Raw genomic sequence first — 27,301 nt, forward strand, 5'->3', positions numbered from 1 at the left:
TCCAATTTTTTCCTCTTAGCCATTCTTGGGTGTTTTTAGCGGTGTGTTTTGGGTCATTGTCCTGTTGCAAGACCCATGACCTGCGACTGAGACCAAGCTTTCTGACACTGGCTAGTACATTTCTCTCTAGAATTCCTTGATAGTCTTGAGATTTCATTGTACCCTGCACAGATTCAAGACACCCTGTGCCAGACGCAGCAAAGCAGCACCAGAACATAACAGAGCCTCCTCCATGTTTCACAGTAGGGACAGTGTTCTTTTCTTGATATGCTTCATTTTTTCGTCTGTGAACATACAGCTGATGTGCCTTGGCAAAAACTTCGATTTTTGTCTCATCTGTCCACAGGACATTCTCCCAGAAGCTTTGTGGCTTGTCAACATGTAGTTTGGCATATTCCAGTCTTGCTTTTTTATGATTCGTTTTCAACAATGGTGTCCTCCTTGGTCGTCTCCCATGTAGTCCACTTTGGCTCAAACAACGACGGATGGTGCGATCTGACACTGATGTTCCTTGAGCATGAAGTTCACCTTGAATCTCTTTAGAAGTCTTTCTAGGCTCTTTTGTTACCATTCGGATTATCCGTCTCTTAGATTTGTCATCAATTTTCCTCCTGCGGCCACGTCCAGGGAGGTTGGCTACAGTCCCATGGATCTTAAACTTATGAATAATATGTGCAACTGTACTCACAGGAACATCTAGTTGCTTGGAGATGGTCTTATAGCCTTTACCTTTAACATGCTTGTCTATAATTTTCTTTCTGATCTCTTGAGACAGCTCTTTCCTTTGCTTCCTCTGGTCCATGTCGAGTGTGGTACACACCATATCACCAAACAACACAGTGATTACCTGGAGCCATATATATAGGCCCAATGGCTGATTACAAGGTTGTAGACACCTGTGATGCTAATTAGTGGACACACCTTGAATTAACATGTCCCTTTGGTCACATTATGTTCTGTGTTTTCTAGGGGTACCATCATTTTTGTCCATGCCTGTTTCATGAGTTTATTTTTTTACATAATTCTGTTGAAGCATGGTTGAAAAACAATGTCTGACTTTCATTGGTTAACATTTATAGAATTTTAATTTATTATTACTTTTGTCAGATTAAAGTTATTTCTGTGACCATTGTGACTTTTTCTTTCATTGACCAAAGGGTACCAACAATTTTGTCCACGTCTGTATATATATTATACACATACACACACACACACACACACACACACACAGTGGGATGCGAAACTTTGGGCAACCTTGTTAATCGTCATGATTATCCTATATAAATCGTTGGTTGTTACGATAAAAAATGTCAGTTAAATATATCATATAGGAGACACACAGAGTGATATTTGAGAAGTGAAATGAAGTTTATTGGATTTACAGAAAGTGTGCTATAATTGTTTGAACAAAATTAGGCAGGTGCATAAATTTGGGCACCACAAAAAAGAAATGAAATCAATATTTAGTAGATCCTCCTTTTGCAGAAATTACAGCCTCTAAACGCTTCCTGTAGGTTCCAATGAGAGTCTGGATTCTGGTTGAAGGTATTTTGGACCATTCCTCTTTACAAAACATCTTTAGTTCATTCAGGTTTGAGGGCTTCCGAGCATAGACAGCTCTCTTTAAGTCATACCACAGATTTTCAATTATATTCAGGTCAGGGGACTAAGATGGCCTTTCCAGAACGTTGTACTTGTTCCTCTGCATAAATGCCTTAGTGGATTTTGAGCAGTGTTTAGGGTCGTTGTCTTGTTGAAAGATCCAGCCCCGGCGCAGCTTCAGCTTTGTCACTGATTCCTGGACATTGGTCTCCAGAATCTGCTGATACTGAGTGGAATCCATGTGTCCCTCAACTTTGACAAGATTCCCAGTCCCTGCACTGGCCACACAGCCCCACAGCATGATGGAACCACCACCATATTTTACTGTAGGTAGCAGGTGTTTTTCTTGGAATGCTGTGTTCTTTTTCCTCCATGCATAATGCCCCTTGTTATGGCCAAATAACTCAATTTTAGTTTCATCAGTCCACAGCACCATATTCCAAAATGAAGCTGGCTTGTCCAAATGGGCTTTAGCCCACCTCAAGCGGCACTGTTTGTGCTGTGGGCGGAGAAATTTGCATCACTCTCACATACAGCATCTCCTTGTGTAAAGTGCGCCGAATGGTTGAACGATGCACAGTGACTCCATCTGCAGCAAGATGATGTTGTAGGTCTTTGGTGCTGGTCTGTGGGTTGACTCTGACTGTTCTCACCATTTGTCGCTTCTGTCTATCCGAGATTTTTCTTGGTCTGCCACTTCGAGCCTTAACTTGAACTGAGCTTGTGGTCTTCCATTTCCTCAATATGTTCCTAACTGTGGAAACAGACAGCTGAAATCTCTGAGACGGCTTTCTGTATCCTTCCCCTAAACCATGATGGTGAACAATCTTTGTCTTCAGGTCATTTGAGAGTTGTTTTGAGACCCCCATGTTGCTACTCTTCAGAGAAAATTAAAGGGGAGGGAAACTTACAATTGACCCCCTTAAATACTCTTTCTCATAATTGGATTCACCTGTGTATGTAGGTCAGGGGTCACTGAGCTTACCAAGCCAATTTGAGTTCCAATAATTAGTTCTAAGGCTGGGTTCACACCTGAGCGTTGCGCAAACGCGCGTTTTTGTCGCACATTTTTATTCGCGTTTTTTATAATAGTAAACGCGCGTTTGTGCGATTGACTACAGTGTCCTATGGCCACAAACGCGCGTCAAAACGCCCTAAAGTCGCTCATGTACTATTTTGAGCGTCGGGCGTTTTACAGCGCGATCGTACGCGCTGTAAAACGCCCAGGTGTGAACCATTCCCATAGGGAATCATTGGTTTCTCCTTGTTGAGCGTTTTACAGCGCGTAGGAACGTGCTGTAAAACGCTCAGGTGTGAACCCAGCCTAAAGGTTTTGGAATCAATAAAATGACAACAGTGTCCAAATGTATGCACCTGCCTAATTTTGTTTAAACAATTATAGCACACTTTCTGTAAATCCAATAAACTTAATTCCACTTCTCAAATATCACTGTGTGTGTCTCCTATATGGTATATCTAACTGACATTTGTTATCGTAATAACCAACGATTTATATAGGAAAATCATGACGATTAACAAGGTTGCCCAAACTTTCGCATCGCACTGTATGAGTGTGTGTATATGTGTGTGTGTGTATATGTATGTGTATATATATATATATATATATATATATATATATATATATATATATATATATATATATATAAATTTTTTTTATATATTTAATTTTACTCCATTTTACCACTGTCATGAAGTACAATGTAACGAGAAAAGTCTCAGAATGGCCTTGGTAAGTAAAAGCATTTTAAAATTATTACCACATGTCAGATTTGCAAAAAATGGCAGGGTCCTGAAGGGGTTAATGGTTTGGGAAGGAAATATTGTATGGCTATTGGTTGTTTGCTAGACCCAAAGGAGCCATATTTGTAGTGACGTTTAACCCCTTTCCTTCATTCTCCCTAGGTGGTTCAGAAGTTCACCTGGAATTTGACTACAATGCACAAACCTCAGTGATAACTGTACGAAAACCAGGAGTTAACATCGCATCAGATTTCACCATATCATTTCGATAACACCACTGATTTACCAAGTCTTTAGGGATGGGGGAAGAAGGGGCAGTTGATTTTCCCCCCCCCCACCACCATAAGAGGTGTTGCGAGTTGGACTTCATTCATGGACCAAATATGAGAATAAAGAGACCAGAGGAAGTGTCAAAGCACTGAGTGTATGTGTGAATGTATGTCTGACAAGTTATGGGTACTGCCCTCCCGCACTTATGGTGTGTATGTGCTTGTGTGTTTATATGGATCCTTAACAATAAGAAACTCGACCACCTCCTCCCGCACTTGAGGCATTCTTTTCTTTTTATCTGCCCCTTAATCTAACTTTTTATCTGACTTAAAATGGCCCCTAATAGTTCTTAAAGAGGATCTGTCACCAAACCAAACAAATTGTGCAACTTGTATACGCCAACTAGCCATGCTTCCCATGACTCTTTTCCTGCACCAGAACCCCTCACTCTTCAGTTATGCGGCCCTAAAGTTCCAGCACCACCTATGTCTATCTCAAATCACTAGTCACAGAAGTGTTCACTTTTTTTTTTTGCAAGGAGCGGAGGTTTGAAAAACATATAAAAAATGTTAGGTTTTGGAAGATCATGCTGCAGCTGGAGGGTGTGTGAGATGCAGATGGTCACCGGGGGGAGAAACCATAACTTGCATATAAGCAAAGTTGGTGACCACACCAGATTGCTAAGTATGGTGCTGGACCTTTAGGAGGGCATCACAGGAACGCCTAGTTAGACTATACAAGCTACACAGTTTTAGCTCTGGTGACAGGTCCTCATTAAAGGATGTGAACACCTTCAGGGCCAATATATATTTTTTTTATTGACTTTTACTCATTTTAGTCTATAAATTCAGTTGGTCTTCTTTAAAAATTGTCAAGAATTAGTTTTTTAGCCTTCACTTTCACTGTATGTGCAGTGAGTCCAACTGGGAGCTACTCTGACGTCTTGATGTGTATCCCTCATCGCTAAACTCGTACACATCACAAACGTTTATTTAAGCCATATCTGATCAGTTTGATAATGATTTTAAGCCCAAAATGAGTAAAATGCCATGATAAAAAACCAATACCCCCTTCCCCCAGGTGTTCATAGCTTTTACATGTGGGAGGAGGGTTGACTAGATTTAAAAGTGATACAAATGACTAATATATAATCCTCAGGGCTGCAGCTATTATAAGGAATATTTGAATGAAGTGAATTGAAAGTAATAAATTGACAGGCAACACCTCATCTGCTCTTTCTTTCCCTCAACTTGACCTGTACTGAGGAGGTGCAGAGACAGCCCACTAATGTGACACCATGTGTAGCTATGATTTGGGGGGGCTTCAAGCCAAGTCCCTAATTCTTTTCCAGTCGGCTAGTGACTACATAAGGAAGATAACATGTCAAGGCTTTTCTATTTCTGGTGAAGTGGATCCATGTCTTGATAACTAGAAAATGTTTTGATAAAATGAGAAATAAAATATAAATACACATCTTTATTTATATTCCTTTTTATTATTGTAATGTCTGCTGAATACTCGAGCACTTTGCATTTGCACTGTGCCCTTGTCATTTTCTTTCACTCCAGTTCTTCTATATATGGACAAAAGTATTGGGAGATGCCTCTAGTAGTTGAAGTCTGGTGTTTTATTCATTTGCATTGCCGCAGATTTACCTGCTTCTAGCTTTGTCAGCATTTTACTATTGATGACCTATCCTAAGGCCGAATGCACACCGAGAGCGGTCCGTGGAAACGGCCTGGATTCCTGCTGAGAGCAGGAGCGCACCGCGTCATTGCCACCGCAGTACAGTAATACACTGGTATGATCTATACCAGTGTACTACTGTACTGTGGCGGCAGCAGGGAGCGCACGGCGTCATAGCAACCAATGACGTGGTGCGCTCCAGCTCTCAGCAGGAATCCAGCCCGCCCATGTTACCACGGACCGCTCTCGGCCGCGGAACATGGCCGTGTGCATTCGGCCTTAGGATAGGTCATCAATATCTGATCAGCATCTGCTCTTTGAAGAGAAGGCATCACTCCTGTAAAGCTATTTGCCACAGAAATTGCAGTGGTGAACAAGTGTAATTCCAAGTATGGTGTCCCCATTCACTTCTATGCGATGGCTATGAAGAATTCTATGGAACGGATCAGTCTGTTCAAATGAAGTGAATAGGGACGGCATACATACTTGTAATTACACCTGCTCACTCCTACAAGCGCTGCCTTCTCTAAACAGCTGATCTCCATGGGTGCTGGGAGTCGGATCCCTGCCGATCTGATATTGATGACCTATCCTGAGTATAGGTCATCAATGGTAAGAAGCGGACAACCCCTTTTAACCATGGTGAGGAGATGTTCTGCATTGGCAGTGAAACAAGAAGCTCACCAAATTTTTTGGGCTGCACTGTAGTAAATGGCAGATGAGATCATACAGTGTGCATGACAAAAGTACAAGCGCTGTAGAAGAATATGGCCACTTAGATTTGTTGTAAGCATTGTGGTAACCATAGAAATTATCCCAAATCCAATGTTTGTAAACAATAATACACAAATGCAGTTACACATACCCGGGTCCCTACAAAGTACTGACTCAGGGGGCTGAATACAAATGCATGCCACACTTTTCAGACTTTTTTGAGAGTCGTATCCTCTTCTTTTTATTTCGGACAAGATGTATAACGTTTACCAGCTTTCCATATATAATTATATACAAGTGATACCCAGATTATACCAGCATGCTCCATATAACAAAATACAAGAAAATATATAACATACCAACTGTACAGATATAATCATAATACTGGGTCCATTTCCACTCAGGTTATGTGGGGGCATTATTATTCGGCAGAATATGAAGGGTGCTATTAATAAGGTCACTCTTGAGGAGAGAGATTACTAATGAGGCACTCTAAGAGCGAACTATTACTATTGGTGGGCCTTTTGGGAAAAATTTGGAGACTATCTGCATGGTACTGTTATTTCATAAGTATATAATAAATGGGGGTGGTGGTATCTGGCTGCACAGTATGGAGGGGGGGGGGGGAGCAGGGTGATTTTACAGTTGAGGCACCAGGAGAGGGGGGGGGATGATGGAAAAGTGAGGAAAATAAGAGGTCTCTGTGGCAAACTCTGCAAACATGAGACGTATATGAAATTCATCATAGCGGTCTGGTACGAATAAAGACGAGGTAAGAGAACTTCTGCATCAGAAGAGACCTCCCTGCATGTAAGAGGTATGTACTACTGTATGTAATATCAATTTGAATATGCCTTTAAGAGTCCATTCACACGTCCATTAAGCAATAATCAGGAACGGGTGCGGAGCCATTCATTCTCCATGGGGCAGGAATAGATGCATCTGCATTTCCAGAACGCGGCCCTTAACTTCCGGTCCATGCCTCCGGAAAAAAATAGAACATGTCCTATTCTTGTCTGCAATTGCGGGCAAGAATAGGCAGTTCTATGGGGGGTGCCGGCTGGGTGTATTGCGAATCCGCAATACACTACGGATGTGTGAATGGACCATAACAGTAGGGCTGGGGGGGAGCAGTTGGATTGAGAATATGACGTGGGAGGGGGGACCTTTTAATTTTTATCTCTGACAGCAGAAAGCTAGTATTGGTCCTGGCCACAGCTCTGAATTGTGTCCGGCATTCTACGTACTGTCAGGGCCATAATTATTGGGACATCAACACAATTCTAACATTTTTGGCTCTATACACCACCACAATGGATTTGAAATTTAACAAACAAGATGTGCTTTAATTTGCGGGTATTTACATCCAAATCAGGTGAACGGTTTAGGAATTACAACAGTTTGCATACAGGTCCTTCTAAAAAAAATTAGCATATTGTGATAAAGTTCATTATTTTCTGTAATTTACTGATAAACATTAGACTTTCATATATTTTAGATTCATTACACACTAACTGAAGTAGTTCAAGCCTTTTATTGTTTTAATATTGATGATTTTGGCATACAGCTCATGAAAACCCAAAATTCCTATCTCAAAAAATTAGCATATCATGAAAAGGTTCTCTAAACGAGCTATTAACCTAATCATCTGAATCAACTAATTAACTCTAAACACCTGCAAAAGATTCCTGAGGCTTTTAAAAACTCCCAGCCTGGTTCATTACTCAAAACTGCAATCATGGGTAAGACTGCCGACCTGACTGCTGTTCAGAAGGCCATCATTGACACCCTCAAGCAAGAGGGTAAGACACAGAAAGAAATTTCTGAACGAATAGGCTGTTCCCAGAGTGCTGTATCAAGGCACCTCAGTGAGAAGTCTGTGGGAAGGAAAAAGTGTGGCAGAAAACGCTGCACAACGAGAAGAGGTGACCGGACCCTGAGGAAGATTGTGGAGAAGGACCGATTCCAGACCTTGGGGGACCTGCTTAAGCAGTGGACTTTGTCTGGAGTAGAAACATCCAGAGCCACCGTGTACAGGCGTGTGCAGGAAATGGGCTACAGGTGCCGCATTCCCCAGGTCAAGCCACTTTTGAACCAGAAACAGCGGCAGAAGCTGCTGACCTGGGCTACAGAGAAGCAGCACTGGACTGTTGCATGTCATTCGGAAATCAAGGTGCCAGAGTCTGGAGGAAGACTGGGGAGAGGGAAATGCCAAAATGCCTGAAGTCCAGTGTCAAGTACCCACAGTCAGTGATGGTCTGGGGTGCCATGTCAGCTGCTGGTGTTGGTCCACTGTGTTTTATTAAGGGCAGGGTCAATGCAGCTAGCTATCAGGAGATTTTGGAGCACTTCATGCTTCCATCTGCTGAAAAGCTTTATGGAGATGAAGATTTCATTTTTCAGCACGACCTGGCACCTGTTCACAGTGCCAAAACCACTGGTAAATGGTTTACTGACCATGGTATTACTGTGCTCAATTGGCCTGCCAACTCACCTGACCTGAACCCCATATAGAATCTGTGGGATATTGGGAAGAGAAAGTTGAGAGACGCAAGACCCAACACTCTGGATGAGCTTAAGGCCGCTATCGAAGCATCCTGGGCCTCCATAACACCTCAGCAGTGCCACAGGCTGATTGCCTCCATGCCACGCCGCATTGAAGCAGTCATTTCTGCAAAAGGATTCCCGACCAAGTATTGAGTGCATAACTGAACATCATTATTTGAAGGTTGACCTTTTTTGTATTAAACACTTTTCTTTATTGGTCGGATTAAATATGCTAATTTTTTTAGATAGGAAATTTGGGTTTTCATGAGCTGTATGCCAAAATCATCAATATTAAAACAATAAAAGGCTTGAACTACTTCAGTTGGTGTGTAATGAATCTAAAATATATGAAAGTCTAATGTTTATCAGTACATTACAGAAAATAATGAACTTTATCACAATATGCTAATTTTCTGAGAAGGACCTGTATGTGCCTCCCACTTATTAAGGGACCAAAAGTAATGGAACAATTGGCTTCTCGGCTGTTCCATGGCCAGGTGTGTTATTCCCTCATTGTCCCAATTACATTTCAGGTGTGCTTTTTGCATTTGGAATCTGTTGCTGTCCACTCTCAACATGAGATCCAAAGAGCTGTCACTATCAGTAAAGCCAAGCCATCATTAGGCGGAAAAAACAAAACAAACCCATCAGAGCGATGGCAAAAACATTAGGCGTGGCCAAAACAACTGTTTGGAACATTCTTAAAAAGAAGGAACATATCGGTGAGCTCAGCAACACCGGAAGACCATGGAAAACAACTGTGGTGGATGACCAAATAATTATTTCTCTGGTGAAGAAAACACCCTTCGCAACAGTTGGCCAGATAAAGAACACTCCAGGAGGTAGGTGTATGTGTGTCAAAGTCAACATTCAAGAGAAGACAGAGGGTTTACCACAAGATGTAATCCATTTGTGAGCCTCAAAAAGAGGAAGGCCAGATTAGAGTTTGCCAAACGACATCTAAAAAAGCCTTCACAGTTCTGGAACAACATCCTATGGACAGATGAGACCGTGATCAACTTGTACCAGAGTGATGGGAAGAGAAGAGTATGGAGAAGGAAAGGAACTGCTCATGATCCTATGCATACCACCTCATAAGTGAAGCATGGGGGTGGTAGTGTCATGGCGTGGGCATGTATTTATTGATGATGTGACTGCTGACAAAAGCAGCAGGATGGATTCTGAAGTGTTTCGGGCAATATTACCTGCTCATATTCACCAAATGCTTCAGAACTCATTGGAGGGCGCTTCACAGTGCAGATAGACAATGACCCAAAGCATACTGCAAAAGCAACCAAAGAGTTTTTTAAGGGAAAGAAGTGGAGTGTTATGCAATGGCCAAGTCAATCACCTGACCTGAATCCGATTGATCATGCATTTCACTTGCTGAAGACAAAACTGAAGGGGAAATGCCCCAAGAACAAGCCGGAACTGAAGACAGTTGCAGTAGAGACCAGGCAGAGCATTACTAGGGATGAAGCCTAGTGATGTCTATGCGTTCCAGACTTCAGGCTGTAATTGACTGACTGCAAAGGATTTGCAACCAAGTATTAAAAAGTGAAAGTTTGATTTTTGATTATTATGTCCCATTACTTTTGTCACAAGTGGGAGGCACATATGCAAACTGTTGTAATTCCTACACCGTTCACCTGATTTGGATGTAAATACCCTCAAATAAAGCTGACAGTCTGCAGTTAAAGCACATCTTGTTTGTTTCATTTCAAATCCATTGTGATGGTGTATAGAGCCAAAAATGTTAGAATTGTGTCAATGTCCCAATATTTATGGACCTGACCGTATGTAGATACGTTTGTGAACAAACAGGGAACTCCCTGCTTCCGGGAATAATAATAATGTTATTTATCTATATAGCACCACCATATTCAGCAGCGCTTTACAAATTCAGGGGGTTCACGTACAAAACAAGACATCACAATGTAACTGGCTAATATACAACTGAAACGCTAGGAGTGAGGGCCCTGCTCGCAAGAGCTTACAATCTGAGGAAATGGGGGTGACACAAAAGGTAGTTGATTGTAATATGTAATAGTCAAGCCATTATTGTGGTGAAGACCAATTTGCTTTGGGTGTGGGACTGTTAGACCATGGATGTCAAACTCATGGCCCTCCAGATGTTGCAAAACTACAACTCCCACCATTCCCTGATAGCTGTAGGATGCCCAGGCATGATGGGAGTTGTAGTTTTGCAACAGCTGGAGGGCCACGAGTTTGACATCCCTGTGTTAGACTATCGAGTTCAGACCTTAGGAGTTAGTGGGGGAGGGGTTTACTTTTGGGAACAGTCATTTTAGGTAGCTTGATAAGCCTGCCTGAAGAGATGTGTTTTTAAGGCATGTTTGAAGGTGAGGAAGTTGGACATTGACCTGATCTTCCAAGGCAGAGCATTCCAGAGAGTAGGTGCAGCTTGAGAAAAGTCTGGAAGACTGGATTGAGAGGTACAAATTATGGAGGATCTTAATCTTAGGTCACAGAACAGAACCGAGAGCACGAGTAGGGTGGTAGTCAGAAATGATGGAGGATATGTAGGGTGATGCAGCACTACATATCTTGAATTGTATTCTGTGGTGGATGGGCAACCAGTGAAGTGACTGGCATAGGATAGTGGCATCAGTATAGCAGGTGGATAGATGAACAAAGAAAGAAACGTCAAGGATGGCTCTTTTTCCTGTGATGTATTGGTGCTCCAAACTAGTGCTACACCCTGGTCACAAAATGGAGATAAGTAAGGAGAAAAATGGATGGGCACTCTTATAAATGGAATAACACAGAATCAATAAAACATTTATTTGGAAATTAATATAATCAATAAAATATAGACTAGATAAAAATAAAAATGTGTATAAAAACATAAAATGGGTGGATAAAACAATAACTAGAATGTCCAGTCGACTAGTACATTTGATGGTATGCTTTGAGATTAAGTTGGTCCGGATGGTAAATTGCGCCTAATATGGTGTGCTATTGGATTGGCACATCAGATCGATATGATAATAAGAACAGCTGTTATGGCAGCAGATATGAATGAGCAAAATATAGATGAGCACAAAGTGTAAGTCCTCCTTTGGAAGTACTGAGTGGTATTTCTATAATCCCAAAATGGCTAGTATTGTGGTCAGGAATTACCAGTTGTTCTGCATTAGTCACTGCCACTCATTTGGATCTTATAATTGGTATGGTACAATACAATCTGTTGGATTAGTTATAAAAAGGTCTCCTTTAAGGGAATAACTCTAATTTTGTGTTAGTTTAACACTGGGTTCAGACCTGAGCGTTCGGGATGTCGCGCTCTGTATGCGCGATTGTACCGGCGTTTGCAATCGCGCATACAGAGACAAGCGAACACCCATTGTCGCGCGTTCCCGCTGAAGTCTATGTACGGGAACGCCCGACAAGACGCCCCAAAGAAGCTCATGTACTTCTTGGGGCGTCGGGCGTTTTACAGCACGATCGTACGCGCTGTAAAACGCCCAGGTGAGAACCATTCCCATAGGGAATCATTGGTTTCTCCTTTGTTGAGCGTTTTACAGCGCGTAGGAATGTGCTGTAAAACGCTCAGGTCTGAACCCAGCCTTATTGACTTATCACATACTCTTAGACACTCTTCCTGTGCTTCTCTAATATTCATTCTTTAGTCAGAATACATTTCAGACTTAATAGTGATGTTTGTTAGTACTCACAATTGCAAGGTCAGTTCTCATTCGTGGAGTAACTAAACGGTAAGCTTACCTCTGTCTGTACATTATGACATGCCAGGAGGGAAACTTGAGGATATCTCACTTGGATTGTGTGTAGAGCAGGTCCATTCCGCTGTATTTTTTTGCTGATGGGGTACTATGCCTCACTGTTATTCTGCGGCGGTCTCTGCTCACTGTGCTATCGGCTCTGTGTCTTTGGCGTAACGCAAGCACAGGTAGTGGAAGTGGGTTGGCTGATTGATTATTCCTGTATCGTACCGGCTACAGACTTCAGCTCTTTCTAGGTACCTTCAGTGAAGCGCTTCACTTCATTTCTCATTAGTCAATGTTTTCCATCATAATCAAGTGTAACATCCACGCCAAACACGTTTCTGAGACTATCCTTTCTCCTTCCTCAGTGGCTACATGTGATCTGTATGGTCAGCCAGATTTTATATGCATGTCATCCGGAATATCTGGAAAAAATGGGCTGGATTTTGTCATGGAAATTCTGCTTCTCATTCTGTTGCGGTTGTCTTGCATTTTTCATGCGTTTTTGCTCCTTGGTATAAATGTCAGTTGTGGAAGATCTTCTATAGTATGTTTTCAGCTAAACATGTTGCGTTGATGTTATAATCATTTCTTAGTGAACAATTCTCTTAAAAAACATTCCTCAATAGAGTTTTCCAATAGACCTGGGTCTATACTGGTTGACAGTAATTGTTGAGAAATGATTTCATCTTGTTTTGTGCCTCATTTCGGATCTGACTCAATAGGGGATATTTGGATGTGAGACAAGGTGAGTATTATATAGACATATCTATGAGAATGACCTACAATTCTTATAAGAGAATGATCCAGTCTTAGTATCCACCTTGTTCAGGATCAGTGGAAAAGCATGGATGAAAATTCCTACTGCCGCCATTTTATAAATTTTTTCGGTAGTGATAGATTTTTTAGCATTAATTTACAGCTCCACATCGTGCTTAGAATCAGAAGAGTTGGAGACAATTACTGCATTAGAGAATTCCCTTTTGTTTAAATGTTCTAAATATAGTCTTATTATGTCTATTTTTAGGATAAATGTGTTGCATAGGCGTGTATGGGATGTGAGCCTTCAGCTAAGGAGTGGCCACAGTGCTGAGAAACAGCATGCAATTCTGTGCATGCATTGTTAATATTGGAGAATCAGAGATTATATGGGTTCTTATTAATTTCCTCCAAAAAGGAATGTAATTCGGGCTCTCCATTCTGCCAGATAAAAATATCATCTATGTACCTCTTCCAGAGCACCAGATCCGTCCCCAGCTTGGGCATGATGTATTTTTGCTCCCAATGTGCCATGAAAAGATTGGCGAATCTGGTGCCCATGGCGGTGCCTTGGATCTGTAAATAATAGTCCCCCTCAAAGAAGAAGTAGTTGTGAGTCAATATATGGTTGACACCAGGTACCAAAAATTCTATTTGTTTCTTCCTTAAATCTCCGTTGTATTCTAGTTGTGCCTTCATGGCTGCTATTCCTTGATCATGGTTGAGAAGTGTAAAGTGATTGTACATCTAGTGTACCTATTATCCAGTGGGGTTGTAATTTCAAATATTTTTTTTTTAATTGTGTCTTTTATGTATGATTTGGGTCTTTTTTACTGCTGGCGGAATTACCGTATTTTTCGCCGTATAAGACGCACTTTTTCTTCCCCCAAAATGGGGGAGAAATGCCCCTGCGTCTTATACGGCGAATGCAGTCAGTTTTACATCGCTGGATGCGATGTAAAGCGAGCGGGGACTCGGGGAGGGACTGGGAGGAGGAGCTGGGGCCGGCAATAGCGGCGGGGCGGTGCAGTCACTGTACTAAAGGCCCGCCCCGCCGCTCCGGTGTACTAATAAAATGTCATATTCAATTAATGGTTACTAGATATGCCCCTTTATGCCTAATGGTACCTTAAATCCTAAGCGCATCCGTACAATGCAGGCCGGGCGGGCGGCAGCGTAACTCCCTGATGTCACGTGCCTGCGCCGCCTACTTTATGAATGAAGCAGGCGGCGCAGGCAAGTGACGTCAGTGAGTGACGCGCCGCGCCGGCTGCCCGGCATTGTACTAAAGCGCTTAGGATTTAAGGTACTTTTAGGAATAAAGAGGCATATTTAATAACTATTAACTGAATAAGACATATTATATTAGTATACTGGAGCGGCGGGGGATCTGTGGATGGCACAGTTATGGGCTGGGAGGGTCTGTGGATGACACATGTATAACAGTGCCATCCACAGATCCCCCCCCTGTAACAGTGCCATCCACAGATCCCCCCCCTGTAACAGTGCCAGCCACAGATCCCCCATAACAGTGTCTGTCATCCACAGTTCCCTCATAACAGTGTCCGTCATCCACAGTTCCCCCCATAACAGTGTCCGTCATCCACAGTTCCCTCATAACAGTGTCCGTCATCCACAGTTCCCCCCATAACAGTGTCCGTCATCTACAGATCCCCCCCATAAGTGTCCGTCATCTACAGATCCCCCCATAACAGTGTCCGTCATCCACAGATCCCCCCATAACAGTGTCCGTCATCCACAGATCCCCCCATAACAGTGTCCGTCATCCACAGATCCCCCCATAACAGTGTCCGTCATCCACAGATCCCCCCATAACAGTGTCCGTCATCCACAGATCCCCCCATAACAGTGTCCGTCATCCACAGATCCCCAGTAATAGTGCCATCCACAGACCACCTAGTTCCAAACCCACAGCACACCTTTTGGTTAAAAAATTTTTTTTTCTTATTTTCCTCCCCAAAAACCTAGGTGCGTCTTATACGCCGGTGCGTCTTATACGGCGAAAAATACGGTAGTTGGTCGATATATTGTGAAAGGTTTGATGTTAGTGCCCCAATTCCAGATATGATCAGGCGCCCTGGTGGCTCTGTCAAATTTTTGTGCATTTTCGGCAGGCAGTAGAAGATTGGTAGTCTCCATTGGGTCCCCAAAATGTAATTGAATTATTGTTCTGTTAGTATTCCCTCTTCTAGTCCTCTATTACAGTATTGGGCCAATATTTCAGTGAACTCCTCGGTAGGATCTTCTTTGAGTTTCCTGTATGTTGTGTTGTCTGTGAGCTGATTTAAGCACTCTGCATTGTATTTTTCTGTCTCTAAAAGAACAATATCTGCTGGGCGAATTGTTAGGTTATTTTGTGTTTGTAATTCTTTATTTGCACGTATCTCTTGTATTAAGTTGTTTCTTCTAATAGGTCTCTCTGATATTTTTCTCAACTCTGTTTCTAACATTACTTCCGAAAGTGGCCATTTCTGCACTTATTTCTTGTCTAGTAAATTTTATTGACTTCAATTTTAGTTCTGTGTGTTTCATTTCTTCATCCTTGTGCTTTTGAACATTTGATGTAATGGTATTTTTTTTTGTAAATATTTTTTTAACATATTTTTCGAACAGACTTCTCTATTCCCACATAAGTATCAAATTTATTCAGCTTTGTTGTTGGTGCAAATAGATAGATGAGCCTGGCTGCCCAATTAAGGACAGCTTGAAGGAGCGAGAGACTGATTAGTAATGAGTTGCTTCGACCATAAGAAAAGGCCAGATTATGGCGATATTCTTGAGGTGCAGGCGACAAGAATGAACAAGTTATTTGATTATGGGGAACAAAGGAAAGAGAGCGATTCCTGGCTGACTGTCTAGATTAGGGCCCCCGGACATGTTAAGCCTGCCCCTGCTCAGAAGGGGCCCACCAAGGAGGACTGAAAGATTTTATTGACGGGGCCCCCTCAACAGTATTATACAATGGCATTATATACAGTGACATGACATACAGTATATAGGTGTAGGAAACACATGGAGCAGCTGCATGGCCTGGTCTGAGGGGGCGATCTTGACTAGCCACAGGAGTGAGGGTTGTTTGTGAGAGGGTGGTTGCTGGATGTGGTGCCCACTCAGTTGGCTGGAATATATGTGAAACAAGACTGGCATCACCCATCAAGATGTGTAGCTCTTGTATGAGAAGTCTTATTGTCTCTCATCAGATTGCAGCCACTGTGCCATGGAGTTTTTACCATAACTCAGTTTTCAGATGATTATTTTATTGGGTTGTTTTAAAATGCTGTTTAACCCTTTCACCCCCAGAGTTTTTTTTTTGTTGTTTTTTTCCTTTTGCACTCCCTGCCTTCCCAGACCCATAACTTTTTTATTTGTCTGTTCACATAGCCATATGAGGGCTTGTTTTTGCAGGACAAGTTGTACAGAACTGGGTGCCTGCTGAAATCAATCAGCAGGCACCCTGGGACAATGCCGAGGGGGGTCCTGTGCTCTGATGTCAGCCGTTTAACCCCTTCCATGCCACGGGGCTGCTGTGCCTTTTCAGCCCCCGATTCTTGACGGGGTCCCCTCCCCATCACCCACTGCTCTGTTGTGGCAGTGAGTGGTGGTTACCATGACAACCGGACGCCTTCAAAGGCTTCCGGCTGTCCATGGTGCTGATCAGACTTCTGCTAAAGGCAGAAGAATGATCAGACAAAGTGAAAATACAGTACAGTACACGATATCATGTACTGTATTATACAGACATCAGACCCACTGGATCTAGGGTTGGGCGATATACCGGTATCACGATATACCGCGGTATTAAAAAAACGGCGATATGGCGATATCGCCGTTTCCTAAATACCGCGGTATTTTGTGACGTCATCAAAGAGGTCAGCGCACATTGAGCGCTGACCTCTTCTAAACGTGCGTCCGCCCGCTTCTACCAACTCGCCTTCAGGAACTGACTGATCACTTACCGCCCGCCCCTGCACCTTGCTCTTCCTCTCGCTCCTGGCCTGCCTCCTTCTTGCTCCGCCTCCCTTAGTCAAGTCTCCACCCACCATCTGACATAATCACCGTCGTCACCCACCAGTGCCGGGCGCCGTGTGAGTACTGTCTCTGGAGAGACTTTTCCTGCGGCTGCTTCACTAGTGCGTTCTGTCTGATGACAAAGTTATAAACGTACTACTTCCCGCAGCGGCCGCCCCGGCTCTCCCTCCTCCTCGCTCCCATAAGACCTTATTATAACGCTCCTTGTGGTCCCCCCATACAGTGCAACGCCTCCTTGTGGCCCCCCATACAGTGCAACGCCTCCTTGTGGCCCCCCATACAGTGCAACGCCTCCTTGTGGCCCCCCATACAGTGCAACGCCTCCTTGTGGCCCCCCATACAGTGCAACGCCTCCTTGTGGCCCCCCATACAGTGCAACGCCTCCTTGTGGCCCCCCATACAGTGCAACGCCTCCTTGTGGCCCCCCATACAGTGCAACGCCACCTTGTGGCCCCCCATACAGTGCAACGCCACCTTGTGGCCCCCCATACAGTGCAACGCCACCTTGTGGCCCCCCATACAGTGCAACGCCTCCTTGTGGCCCCCCATACAGTGTAACGCCTCCTTGTGGCCCCCCATACAGTGTAACGCCTCCTTGTGGCCCCCCATACAGTGTAACGCCTCCTTGTGGCCCCCATACAATGCAACGCCTCCTTGTGGCCCCCTATACAGTGTAACGCCTCCTTGTGGCCCCCTATACAGTGCAACGCCTCCTTGTGGCCCCCTATACAGTGCAACGCCTCCTTGTGGCCCCCTATACAGTGCAACGCCTCCTTGTGGCCCCCCATACAGTATAACGTCTCCTTGTGGCCCCCCATACAGTATAACGCCTCCTTGTGGCCCCCCATACAGTATAACGTCTCCTTGTGGCTGCCCCCATACAGTATAACGTCTCCTTGTGGCTGCCCCCATACAGTGCAACGTCTCCTTGTGGCCCCCCATACAGTATAACGTCTCCTTGTGGCCCCCCATACAGTATAACGTCTCCTTGTGGCCCCCCATACAGTATAACGTCTCCTTGTGGCCCCCCATACAGTATAACGTCTCCTTGTGGCCCCCCATACAGTATAACGTCTCCTTGTGGCCCCCCATACAGTGTAACGTCTCCTTGTGGCCCCCCATACAGTGTAACGTCTCCTTGTGGCCCCCCATACAGTGTAACGCCTCCTTGTGGCCCCCTATACAGTGTAACGCCTCCTTGTGGCCCCCTATACAGTGCAACGCCTCCTTGTGGCCCCCTATACAGTGCAACGCCTCCTTGTGGCCCCCCATACAGTATAACGTCTCCTTGTGGCCCCCCATACAGTATAACGTCTCCTTGTGGCCCCCCATACAGTATAACGTCTCCTTGTGGCTGCCCCCATACAGTATAACGTCTCCTTGTGGCTGCCCCCATACAGTATAACGTCTCCTTGTGGCTGCCCCATACAGTATAACGTCTCCTTGTGGCCCCCCATACAGTATAACGTCTCCTTGTGGCCCCCCATACAGTATAACGTCTCCTTGTGTTTTTTTTTCTTTTAAACGGGTATTTATCGCGATATATATCGTTATCGCGATAAATTTTTTAATATCGTTATCGTCTGAATATTTTTGATATCGTCCAACCCTAACTGGATCTTCATGAACTAAGTGGGTCTGGGTCAAAAAAATGAAAAAAAAGTAAAAATAAAAAAAACACATTTATCACTGATTAAAAAAATAAAATGCACTGCATTTATTGGGTATCACCGCGTCCATAATAACCTGCTCTATAAAAATATCACATGACCTAACCCCTCAAGTGAATAATGTTAAAAAAAAAACACTTTTTTTTGTCACCTTACATCACAAAAAGTGTAATAGCCATAAGTCATATGCACCCCAAAATAGTGCCAATTAAACTGTCATCTCATCCCGCAAAAATCATACCCTACCCAAGATAATCGCCCAAAAACTGAAAAAACTATGGCTCTCGGACTATGGAGACACTAAAACTAGATTTAAATATTTTTTTTTTTGGTTTAAAAAATGAAAATTGTGTAAAACGTACATTTAAAAAAAGTACACATATTAAGTATCTTCGCATCCGTAAAAACCTGCTCTATAAAAAATACCACATGATCTAACCTGTCACATGAATGTTGTAAATAACAAAAAATAAAAACTGTGCCAAAACTATTTCTTGTTACATTGCCTCACAAAAAGTGTAATATAGGCAGTGCTCCAGACAAAAAAAAATGACCAGGAGCCATTGGCTCCTAAACTAAAAAATTTAGGAGCCAAATTACATTTTTTAGTCGCCAAATTTAAAATGCTTATAATAAAAGAAAAAGGACTTTGAGAAGATGAGACGCAGGTCACAGTAGTGAGCCATTACTACATATAGGAGAAAACAGCACCACATACCTCTCACATCCAGTGACATCTTTTGGGGGACAAGGCGACATAAAATTGCGAATTGCGTGCTTTAGTGTTTTTTTTTTTTTTTTTTTTCTGTTATGGCCTTCACCGAGCGGAAATATTTTTTAATATTTTAATAGCTCACACTTTTTGGGACGTGGCAATATGTAATATGTTTATTCTTTATTGTTTGTAAATTTTATATGTAAAGGGAAGGGGGCCATTTAAACTTTTAGTATTTTGGTGTTTTTTTTTACTTTAATAACCATTTCTTCCCTTAGGGACTAGAACCTGGATCTTTTCATCCCTTGTCCTATTCACTCTAATAGAGCTCTATCAGGAAGAATAGGACTTCACACTCTCCCTGCTGCTCTGTGCACACAGCAGCAGGAAGCTGAACATGGCAGCCACTCTGCCACTAATGGAGGGGATGGGACCCTGTGGCCACCATATAACAATGGGGGGGGCGCGCGACTTGTGGCCAGTGATAATGGGGGGGGGGAGGGCGCACTGCACCACCAATGAATGTAATTAAAGAGGACCTTTCGTGGGTCCAAAGAATATGAACTTAGTAGCAGGCTGCATAGAGCGGCGCCCAGGGATCTAAGTGCACTTACTATTATTCCTGGGCGCCGCTCCGTTCACCCGCTGTGGCCCCCGGTATTTTCAACATTCAGAGCAAGGAGGAGGAGACGCCAGTGTCTCTCCGTCTCCATGACAGCAGCGCTGACCAATCGGAGCTCAGAGCTTAGAGCCAGGGAGAAAAAAATAAACTCCCTGGCTCTGAGCATTGATTGGTCAGCGCTGCTGTCATGGAGACTGAGACACTGGCGTCTCCTCCTCCTTGCTCTGAATGTTGAAAATACCGGGGGCCACAGCGGGTGAACGGAGCGGCGCCCAGGAATAATAGTAAGTGCACTTAGATCCCTGGGCGCCGCTCTTTGCAGCCTGCTACTAAGTTCATATTCTTTGGACCCATGAAAGGTCCTCTTTAACTCCTTTATACAATTGTCTGCAGCGGTATCACAGACCCAGCACCCGACCTCAATAACAGGGCATGCGATCTGTGGCACCTGAGGGGTTAATTGCCACGTATCGCATGCCCTGTTATTGAGGCCGGGTGCGGGGTCTGTGATACCGCTGCCTATACTTATGTTTTACATTCATTGGTGGCGCAGTGGCGACAGCAGGTAGGAGGGGAGGAGCTATCTCCCCATTGGTGGTAGTGGCGCCGTGTCACAGTAGAGAGGGAGGGACTCCTTCCTTCTCCACTGTGACTGTGCTACTGAAGAGAACTTAGGCTGCGCAGGATCGCGGCGGTACAGTCGCAAATGGCGACAAGACTAAAAAGTCTTGTCGCCATCTGCAAATTTTAAGGCGCATTGGCGACAGTTTTGGTTGCCATCTGGAGCCCTGATAGGGCAACCAAAAATCATATGTACCCTAAAATAGTACCAGCAAAACTGCCACCCTACCCTGTAGTTTCCAAAATGGGGTCACTTTTTGGGAGTTTCTACTCTAGGGGTGCATCAGGGGGGGGTTCAAATGGGACATGGTGTCAAAAAAACCAGTCCAGCAAAATCTGCCTTCCAAAAACCGTATGTCATTCCTTTCCTTCTGCCCCCTGCCGTGTGCCCGTACAGCAGTTTACGACCACATATGGGGTGTTTCTGTAAACTACAGAATCGGGGCCATAAATAGCCGGTAATTACTCACCGGTAATTCTGTTTCCTCATGGTCACCACAGCACCACCAGAGAGATGGACTCCTCCCCTAGGGACAGGAAACCTAGAGCACAAAAGGAAGCACTTCCATCCCATACATCAGTGAATTACAGAGATCTAGGAAGCCTTCCAGTTAGTTAACATCTGAAATAATGCATACCACTTAACAACAAAAGAACAAGCTAACACTTTTTTTGCCACACCTCGTGAACACCAAATGTGCACAATCAAGATAGAAGGGTGGGAAGCCCCGTGGTGCTGTCGTGACAATGAGGAAACAGAATTAGCGGTGAGTAATTACCGCCTTTCCCCAATGTCACGACAGCACCACCAGAGAGAGTACCAGAGAAGAAAATTAGGGTGGGAACACAGCCTGCTCCAGGCTTCCTAGGGACAGGAACCCACTGATGTATGGAAGTGCTTCCTTTTGCGCTCTAGGTTTCTGTCCCTTGGAGAGGAGTCCATCTCTCTGGTGGTGCTGTCGTGACATGGGGAAATTGAGTTTTGCTTGGCTGTTAACACTTGCTTTGTTACTGCCCAAAAAAATCGAAATTCTGAAGTTTTAGCTCCATTTGCCATCAACTCTTGTGGAACACCCAAAGGGTAAACGACGTTTGTAAAAATCTGTTTTGAATACCTTGAGGGGTGTAGTTTCTACAATGGGGTCATTTTTGGGTGGTTTCTATTATGTAAGCCTCGCAAAGTGACTTCAGACCTGAACTGGTCCTTTCAAAAGTGGGTTTTTGAAAATTTCTGAAAAATTTCAAGATTTGCTTCTAAACTACTAAGCCTTTTAACAACCCCCCCCCCCCCCCCAAAAAAAGTCATTCCCAAAATGATCCAAACATGAAGTAGACATATGGGGAATGTAAAGTAATAACTATTTTTGGAGGTATTACTATCTATTATAGAAGTAGAGAAATGGAAACTTGGAAATTTTGCAAATGTTTCCAAATGTTTGGTAAATTTTGTTTTTTGGTTTTTTTTTTACTCCATTTTACCAGTGTCATGAAGTACAATATGTGACGAAAAAACTCTCAGAACGGCCTGGATAAGTCAAAGCGTTTTAAAGTTATCACCACATAAAGTAACACTGGTCAGATTTGCAAAAAATGGCCTGGACAGGAAGGTGAAAATGAGCCCGGTCCCTAAGGGGTTAACTGGGACTGTATGTTAGGGCTGGAGGGAGGGAAGTTATTTACATGGGACAGTAGGGTGGAGTGATGTTATTTACATGGGACTGTATGTTGAAGGCGGCAGGTGAGAAGGTGATGTTTTCATTGGACTGTATTTTGGAGGGGGCTGTACATGGAGAGGATGTTATGAACATGGGACTGTATATTGGAGGGGGCTGGAGAAATAGTGGGATGTTATTTACATGGGACTCTATGGCTGAGGAGGGAAATAATGTTATTTACATGGGACTGTATGGCGGAGGTGCTAAGGAATTATAATTTCTGAGGACAGTAAACAGAGGAATATTGGTTGACTAAGGCCACTTTCACACTGGCGTTTCTGGGTCCGCCTGTGAGATCCGTTCATGGCTCTCACAAGTGGCCCTAAACGAATCAGACATCCCTAATGCATTCTGAATGGATAAGGATCCGTTCAGAATGCATCAGTTTGCCTCCGTTCACCCTCCACTCTGCTCTGGACGGATCCGTTTTTACTGACACAATATGGTGCAATTGAAAACAGATCCGCCTTCCATTCAGACTTTCAATGAAAGTCAAAACGGATCCGTTTGTATTATCATGGTAATGCGTGGTTCATGGTAATGCAAACGGATCCCAGCGTTTGCATTATAGGTGCGGATCCGTCTGTGCACATACCAGACGGATTTGCACCTAACGCAGGTGTGAAAGTAGCCTTAGAGTCTTGGGCCATATGCATTGGAGCTTGGGCCCTGCATCTTTTTGGCCATGGCACCTGCTGTTCTTGCGAATGGCTGCCATGCATGTACAGTGCTGGTTTTAAAGGGGCTGTTCCCATTACAAAGATTTATCCCCTATGCTGTCGAGCTATATGTGGAGATGGTAGAGATAGCCAAGTACAGCTGCTCTTTACTTGTAACCTACCTGACTTATGTTAGTGAGGAGTAGTGCAGGTTCAGAAACAGGATTGTGGTCTGTAACCACGGAAACGCAAGGGTCTGTAGACGTTTAGCTGCAATGTGAGTTGATACAGTGGGGCAGAACACCACTCTTTACAGGATTGTGGTCTGTAACCACGGAAACGCAAGGGTCTGTAGACGTTTAGGTGCAATGTGAGTTGATACAGTGGAAGCAGTACACCACTCTTTACAGGATTGTGGTCTGTAACCATGGAAACGCAAGGGTCTGTAGACGTTTAGCTGCAATGTGAGTTGTTACAGTGGGGCAGTACACCACTCTTTACAGGATTGTGGTCTGTAACCACGGAAACGCAAGGGTCTGTAGACGTTTAGCTGCAATGTGAGTTGATACAGTGGGGCAGTACACCACTCTTTACAGGATTGTGGTCTGTAACCATGGAAACGCAAGGGTCTGTAGACGTTTAGCTGCAATGTGAGTTGATACAGTGGAGCAGTACACCACTCTACAGGATTGTGGTCTGTAACCACGGAAACGCAAGGGTCTGTAGACGTTTAGCTGCAATGTGAGTTGATACAGTGGGGCAGTACACCACTCTACAGGATTGTGGTCTGTAACCACGGAAACGCAAGGGTCTGTAGACGTTTAGCTGCAATGTGAGTTGATACAGTGGGGCAGTACACCACTCTACAGGATTGTGGTCTGTAACCACGGAAACGCAAGGGTCTGTAGACGTTTAGCTGCAATGTGAGTTGATACAGTGGGGCAGTACACCACTCTTTACAGGATTGTGGTCTGTAACCATGGAAACGCAAGGGTCTGTAGACGTTTAGCTGCAATGTGAGTTGATACAGTGGAGCAGTACACCACTCTACAGGATTGTGGTCTGTAACCACGGAAACGCAAGGGTCTGTAGACGTTTAGCTGCAATGTGAGTTGATACAGTGGAGCAGTACACCACTCTACAGGATTGTGGTCTGTAACCACGGAAACGCAAGGGTCTGTAGACGTTTAGCTGCAATGTGAGTTGATACAGTGGAGCAGTACACCACTCTTTACAGGATTGTGGTCTGTAACCACGGAAACGCAAGGGTCTGTAGACGTTTAGCTGCAATGTGAGTTGATACAGTGGAGCAGTACACCACTCTACAGGATTGTGGTCTGTAACCACGGAAACGCAAGGGTCTGTAGACGTTTAGCTGCAATGTGAGTTGATACAGTGGAGCAGTACACCACTCTACAGGATTGTGGTCTGTAACCACGGAAACGCAAGGGTCTGTAGACGTTTAGCTGCAATGTGAGTTGATACAGTGGAGCAGTACACCACTCTACAGGATTGTGGTCTGTAACCACGGAAACGCAAGGGTCTGTAGACGTTTAGCTGCAATGTGAGTTGATACAGTGGAGCAGTACACCACTCTACAGGATTGTGGTCTGTAACCACGGAAACGCAAGGGTCTGTAGACGTTTAGCTGCAATGTGAGTTGATACAATGGAGCAGTACACCACTCTTTACAGGATTGTGATCGTGGCCATTTTCTATTCCTCTTCTTTCACTCTTTCCATGACAGTCATGTTTCCTAACTCCATATAAGGCTACCGTCCTCGCCTTCACACAGAGTTCGTGCAGAGGATTCCCTCCTTTCCGGGTAGCCCGTGTCTCTGCACCGACTAGCAGGACGTCTCCTGCGTCCCGGTCACATGACCTCACGCGTGGCACAGTGGTGACGTCATCAGGCTGCGCGGCTTCTGTAGTGCCGGTGGCTGGTCATGGTTACGTGTTCCCTGCGGTATGAGAGTAGTTGTAGTGTGAACCGCTCGTCCCGGCGGAAGTCTAGGTAATCAGTCCCTGGCTCTAATGGTGGTCATTGAGGAGTTCTTGTTAGGACCATAGGAAGGCTCTTCTGGGGCTTGTAGTTCCTCTGCGCGGGGCTGTCTCCTAAACGTCCTCTCTTCTTACTTGCAGATGCTCCTATCTGACGTCTGTTTGCCATGAGGCTGAAACTGAGGAACATCTTTCTTGTGTACTTCGTGGTTTCCAGCGCTGGTCTCCTGTATGCATTGCTGCAGCTTGGTACGTGCTCTAGGCCAATCGAAGCATCCAAAGTGGAATTCTATCCAAAGTTTAGGAAAAATTTGATTCGCCGCTTCGTGGTAATGAATAATTTATTTTTTTTTCTAAAATGGCTGCTGCACATGTTAGAAAATAAGAAGCCTGGGAACGTGGTATGTCCCGTAATGCCATGCAGCAGATTTCCATCCCCTGTGATGTCACAGCCCTATATAAGCTGAGTTGAGGGAGAGATGTGACGAGCGCTTATGCGCCACGAGCAGTGTCTCAGAAAGTTATTTACTGTTGAATATTGTGTAGGGACAGTGCAGATTGAGTGAGTGGAATTGCGGCGTGCATCTTGTTGAACTGCTTCCACAATCCCATAGAATTACTGTGCCTCAGTGTTAAACGACGGTCTAATATATCGCCATCTGCGTCTTGTTGAACTTCTGGCACATTCACAGTTAATCTCTTATTTTATACATAGAATTACTGTGTCTCAGAATTAAAGGGCAGTCTAATATATCGCTGCATTTATCTTTTTTTAACTGCTGCCGCAATCCCCATTGATCTTAGTTTTTACGTAGAGTTACTGTGCCTCAGTGTTAGGCTACTTTCACACTAGCGTTCGTCGGTCCGCTCGTGAGCTCCGTTTGAAGGAGCTCACGAGCGGACCCGAACGCCTCCGTCCAGCCCTGATGCAGTCTGAATGGAGCGGATCCGCTCAGACTGCATCAGTCTGGCGGCGTTCAGCCTCCGATCGCCTCCGCACGGCCAGGCGGACAGCTGGCCGTGCAGATGCGAGCGGATCCGTTCAGACTTACAATGTAAGTCAATGGGAACGGATCCGCTTGAAGATGACACCATATGGCTCAATCTTCAAGCGGATCCATCCCCCATTGACTTTACATTGAAAGTCTGAACGGATCCGCTCAGGCATCTTGCGCACTTAGAAATTTTTCTAAGTTATTAATGCAGACGGATCCGTTCAGAACGTATCCGATCAAGCGCAAGTGTGAAAGTAGCCTTAAAGAGCAATCTAATATATCGCCACGTGCATCTTGGTCACATTCCATAATCCCTATTAATCTGTTAAATAGTAAAAATATAGATAAGAACTTGAATGAATAGCAGCTCACATAACACAATAATTACTCATCCTAATCCTTTTGATTTCTAAAAAACTTCTCACATAAGTCCAATTCTATATGATATTCTGCCTAAAAAAATATTATAAATGTTAGATTTTTAGGATATAATCAATGTTCAAAGTTCCTGGTAATTAGATCTCATGATTCCTATAAAAACTGATATCGGTCAAAGTTCATGATTTTTGTTCAGAATACATGATTTTCAATTTTTTTATTTTTTTATTCCAAAAAATTCAGAACAACAAAATTGTCCGATCCATATATTCTAGGTGTCTAAAATTGATACAGTAGCAATCTGTCATGGAAATAGAGCTCTACTATTCGTGTCCCTCTTCTGTGGGAAATATTATAATGATCGGACACTTTATTTTTTTATCCTCAGTTTTTATTATTTTGGATAATTATAAAAGATATCCATTATGATCAAGGCAAGTTACAATCAGACCCCATAAGGGGCAAATAAAAACGTCAATGGATAATCAATTACACATCAATAAATAACATGTTACCAGCATTACATCATACCGGTGTGAAAAATCAATTAACAATGTACTAAGCAACATACTCGTGAAACAAAAAGCTTAGTAACTTGGTTGTACATAAAGTACTAGTAAGAACGAGCGAGAGGGTATATATGAGCGAGTAAGGGGGGGGGGGGGGGGGGTACAAGAGTATCACAGAAATCTGTTCCAATCGACATTGTCAGGAAGAGAAATTGGCATGTGTCGCTACACAATATGATGACTTCAGCCATGCATTCCATATAGTGAGAAACTTGTGGTGG

General features: G+C 43.9%; 2 protein-coding genes across 7 annotated transcripts in view; both read left to right on the forward strand.

Moving 5' to 3' along the window:
• The window catches only part of GANAB (glucosidase II alpha subunit), an 84,910-nt gene extending 79,798 nt beyond the window's left edge, over positions 1–5,112 (forward strand). For all 5 annotated transcript variants that reach the window (XM_044269455.1, XM_044269453.1, XM_044269454.1 and 2 more), the window contains one exon: positions 3,526–5,112. In XM_044269455.1, coding sequence (XP_044125390.1) covers positions 3,526–3,635 — 110 coding nt within the window. In that variant the 3' untranslated portion in view covers positions 3,636–5,112. The remainder of the gene's footprint in view (positions 1–3,525) is intronic.
• A 19,919-nt stretch (positions 5,113–25,031) lies between these two features.
• B3GAT3 (beta-1,3-glucuronyltransferase 3) overlaps positions 25,032–27,301 on the forward strand; it is a 72,309-nt gene continuing 70,039 nt past the window's right edge. The window contains exons 1-2 of one of the 2 annotated variants that reach the window (XM_044269981.1): positions 25,032–25,151; positions 25,280–25,387. In XM_044269981.1, the coding sequence (XP_044125916.1) occupies positions 25,306–25,387 (82 nt within the window). In that variant the 5' untranslated portion in view covers positions 25,032–25,151; positions 25,280–25,305. Of the gene's footprint in view, positions 25,152–25,279; positions 25,468–27,301 lie in introns of those variants that run through there. The other variant, XM_044269982.1, reaches the window with a different exon arrangement.

The sequence above is a fragment of the Bufo gargarizans genome, chromosome 10 (assembly GCF_014858855.1).
Source record: "Bufo gargarizans isolate SCDJY-AF-19 chromosome 10, ASM1485885v1, whole genome shotgun sequence".
In the NCBI taxonomy this organism is placed as follows: domain Eukaryota; kingdom Metazoa; phylum Chordata; class Amphibia; order Anura; family Bufonidae; genus Bufo; species Bufo gargarizans.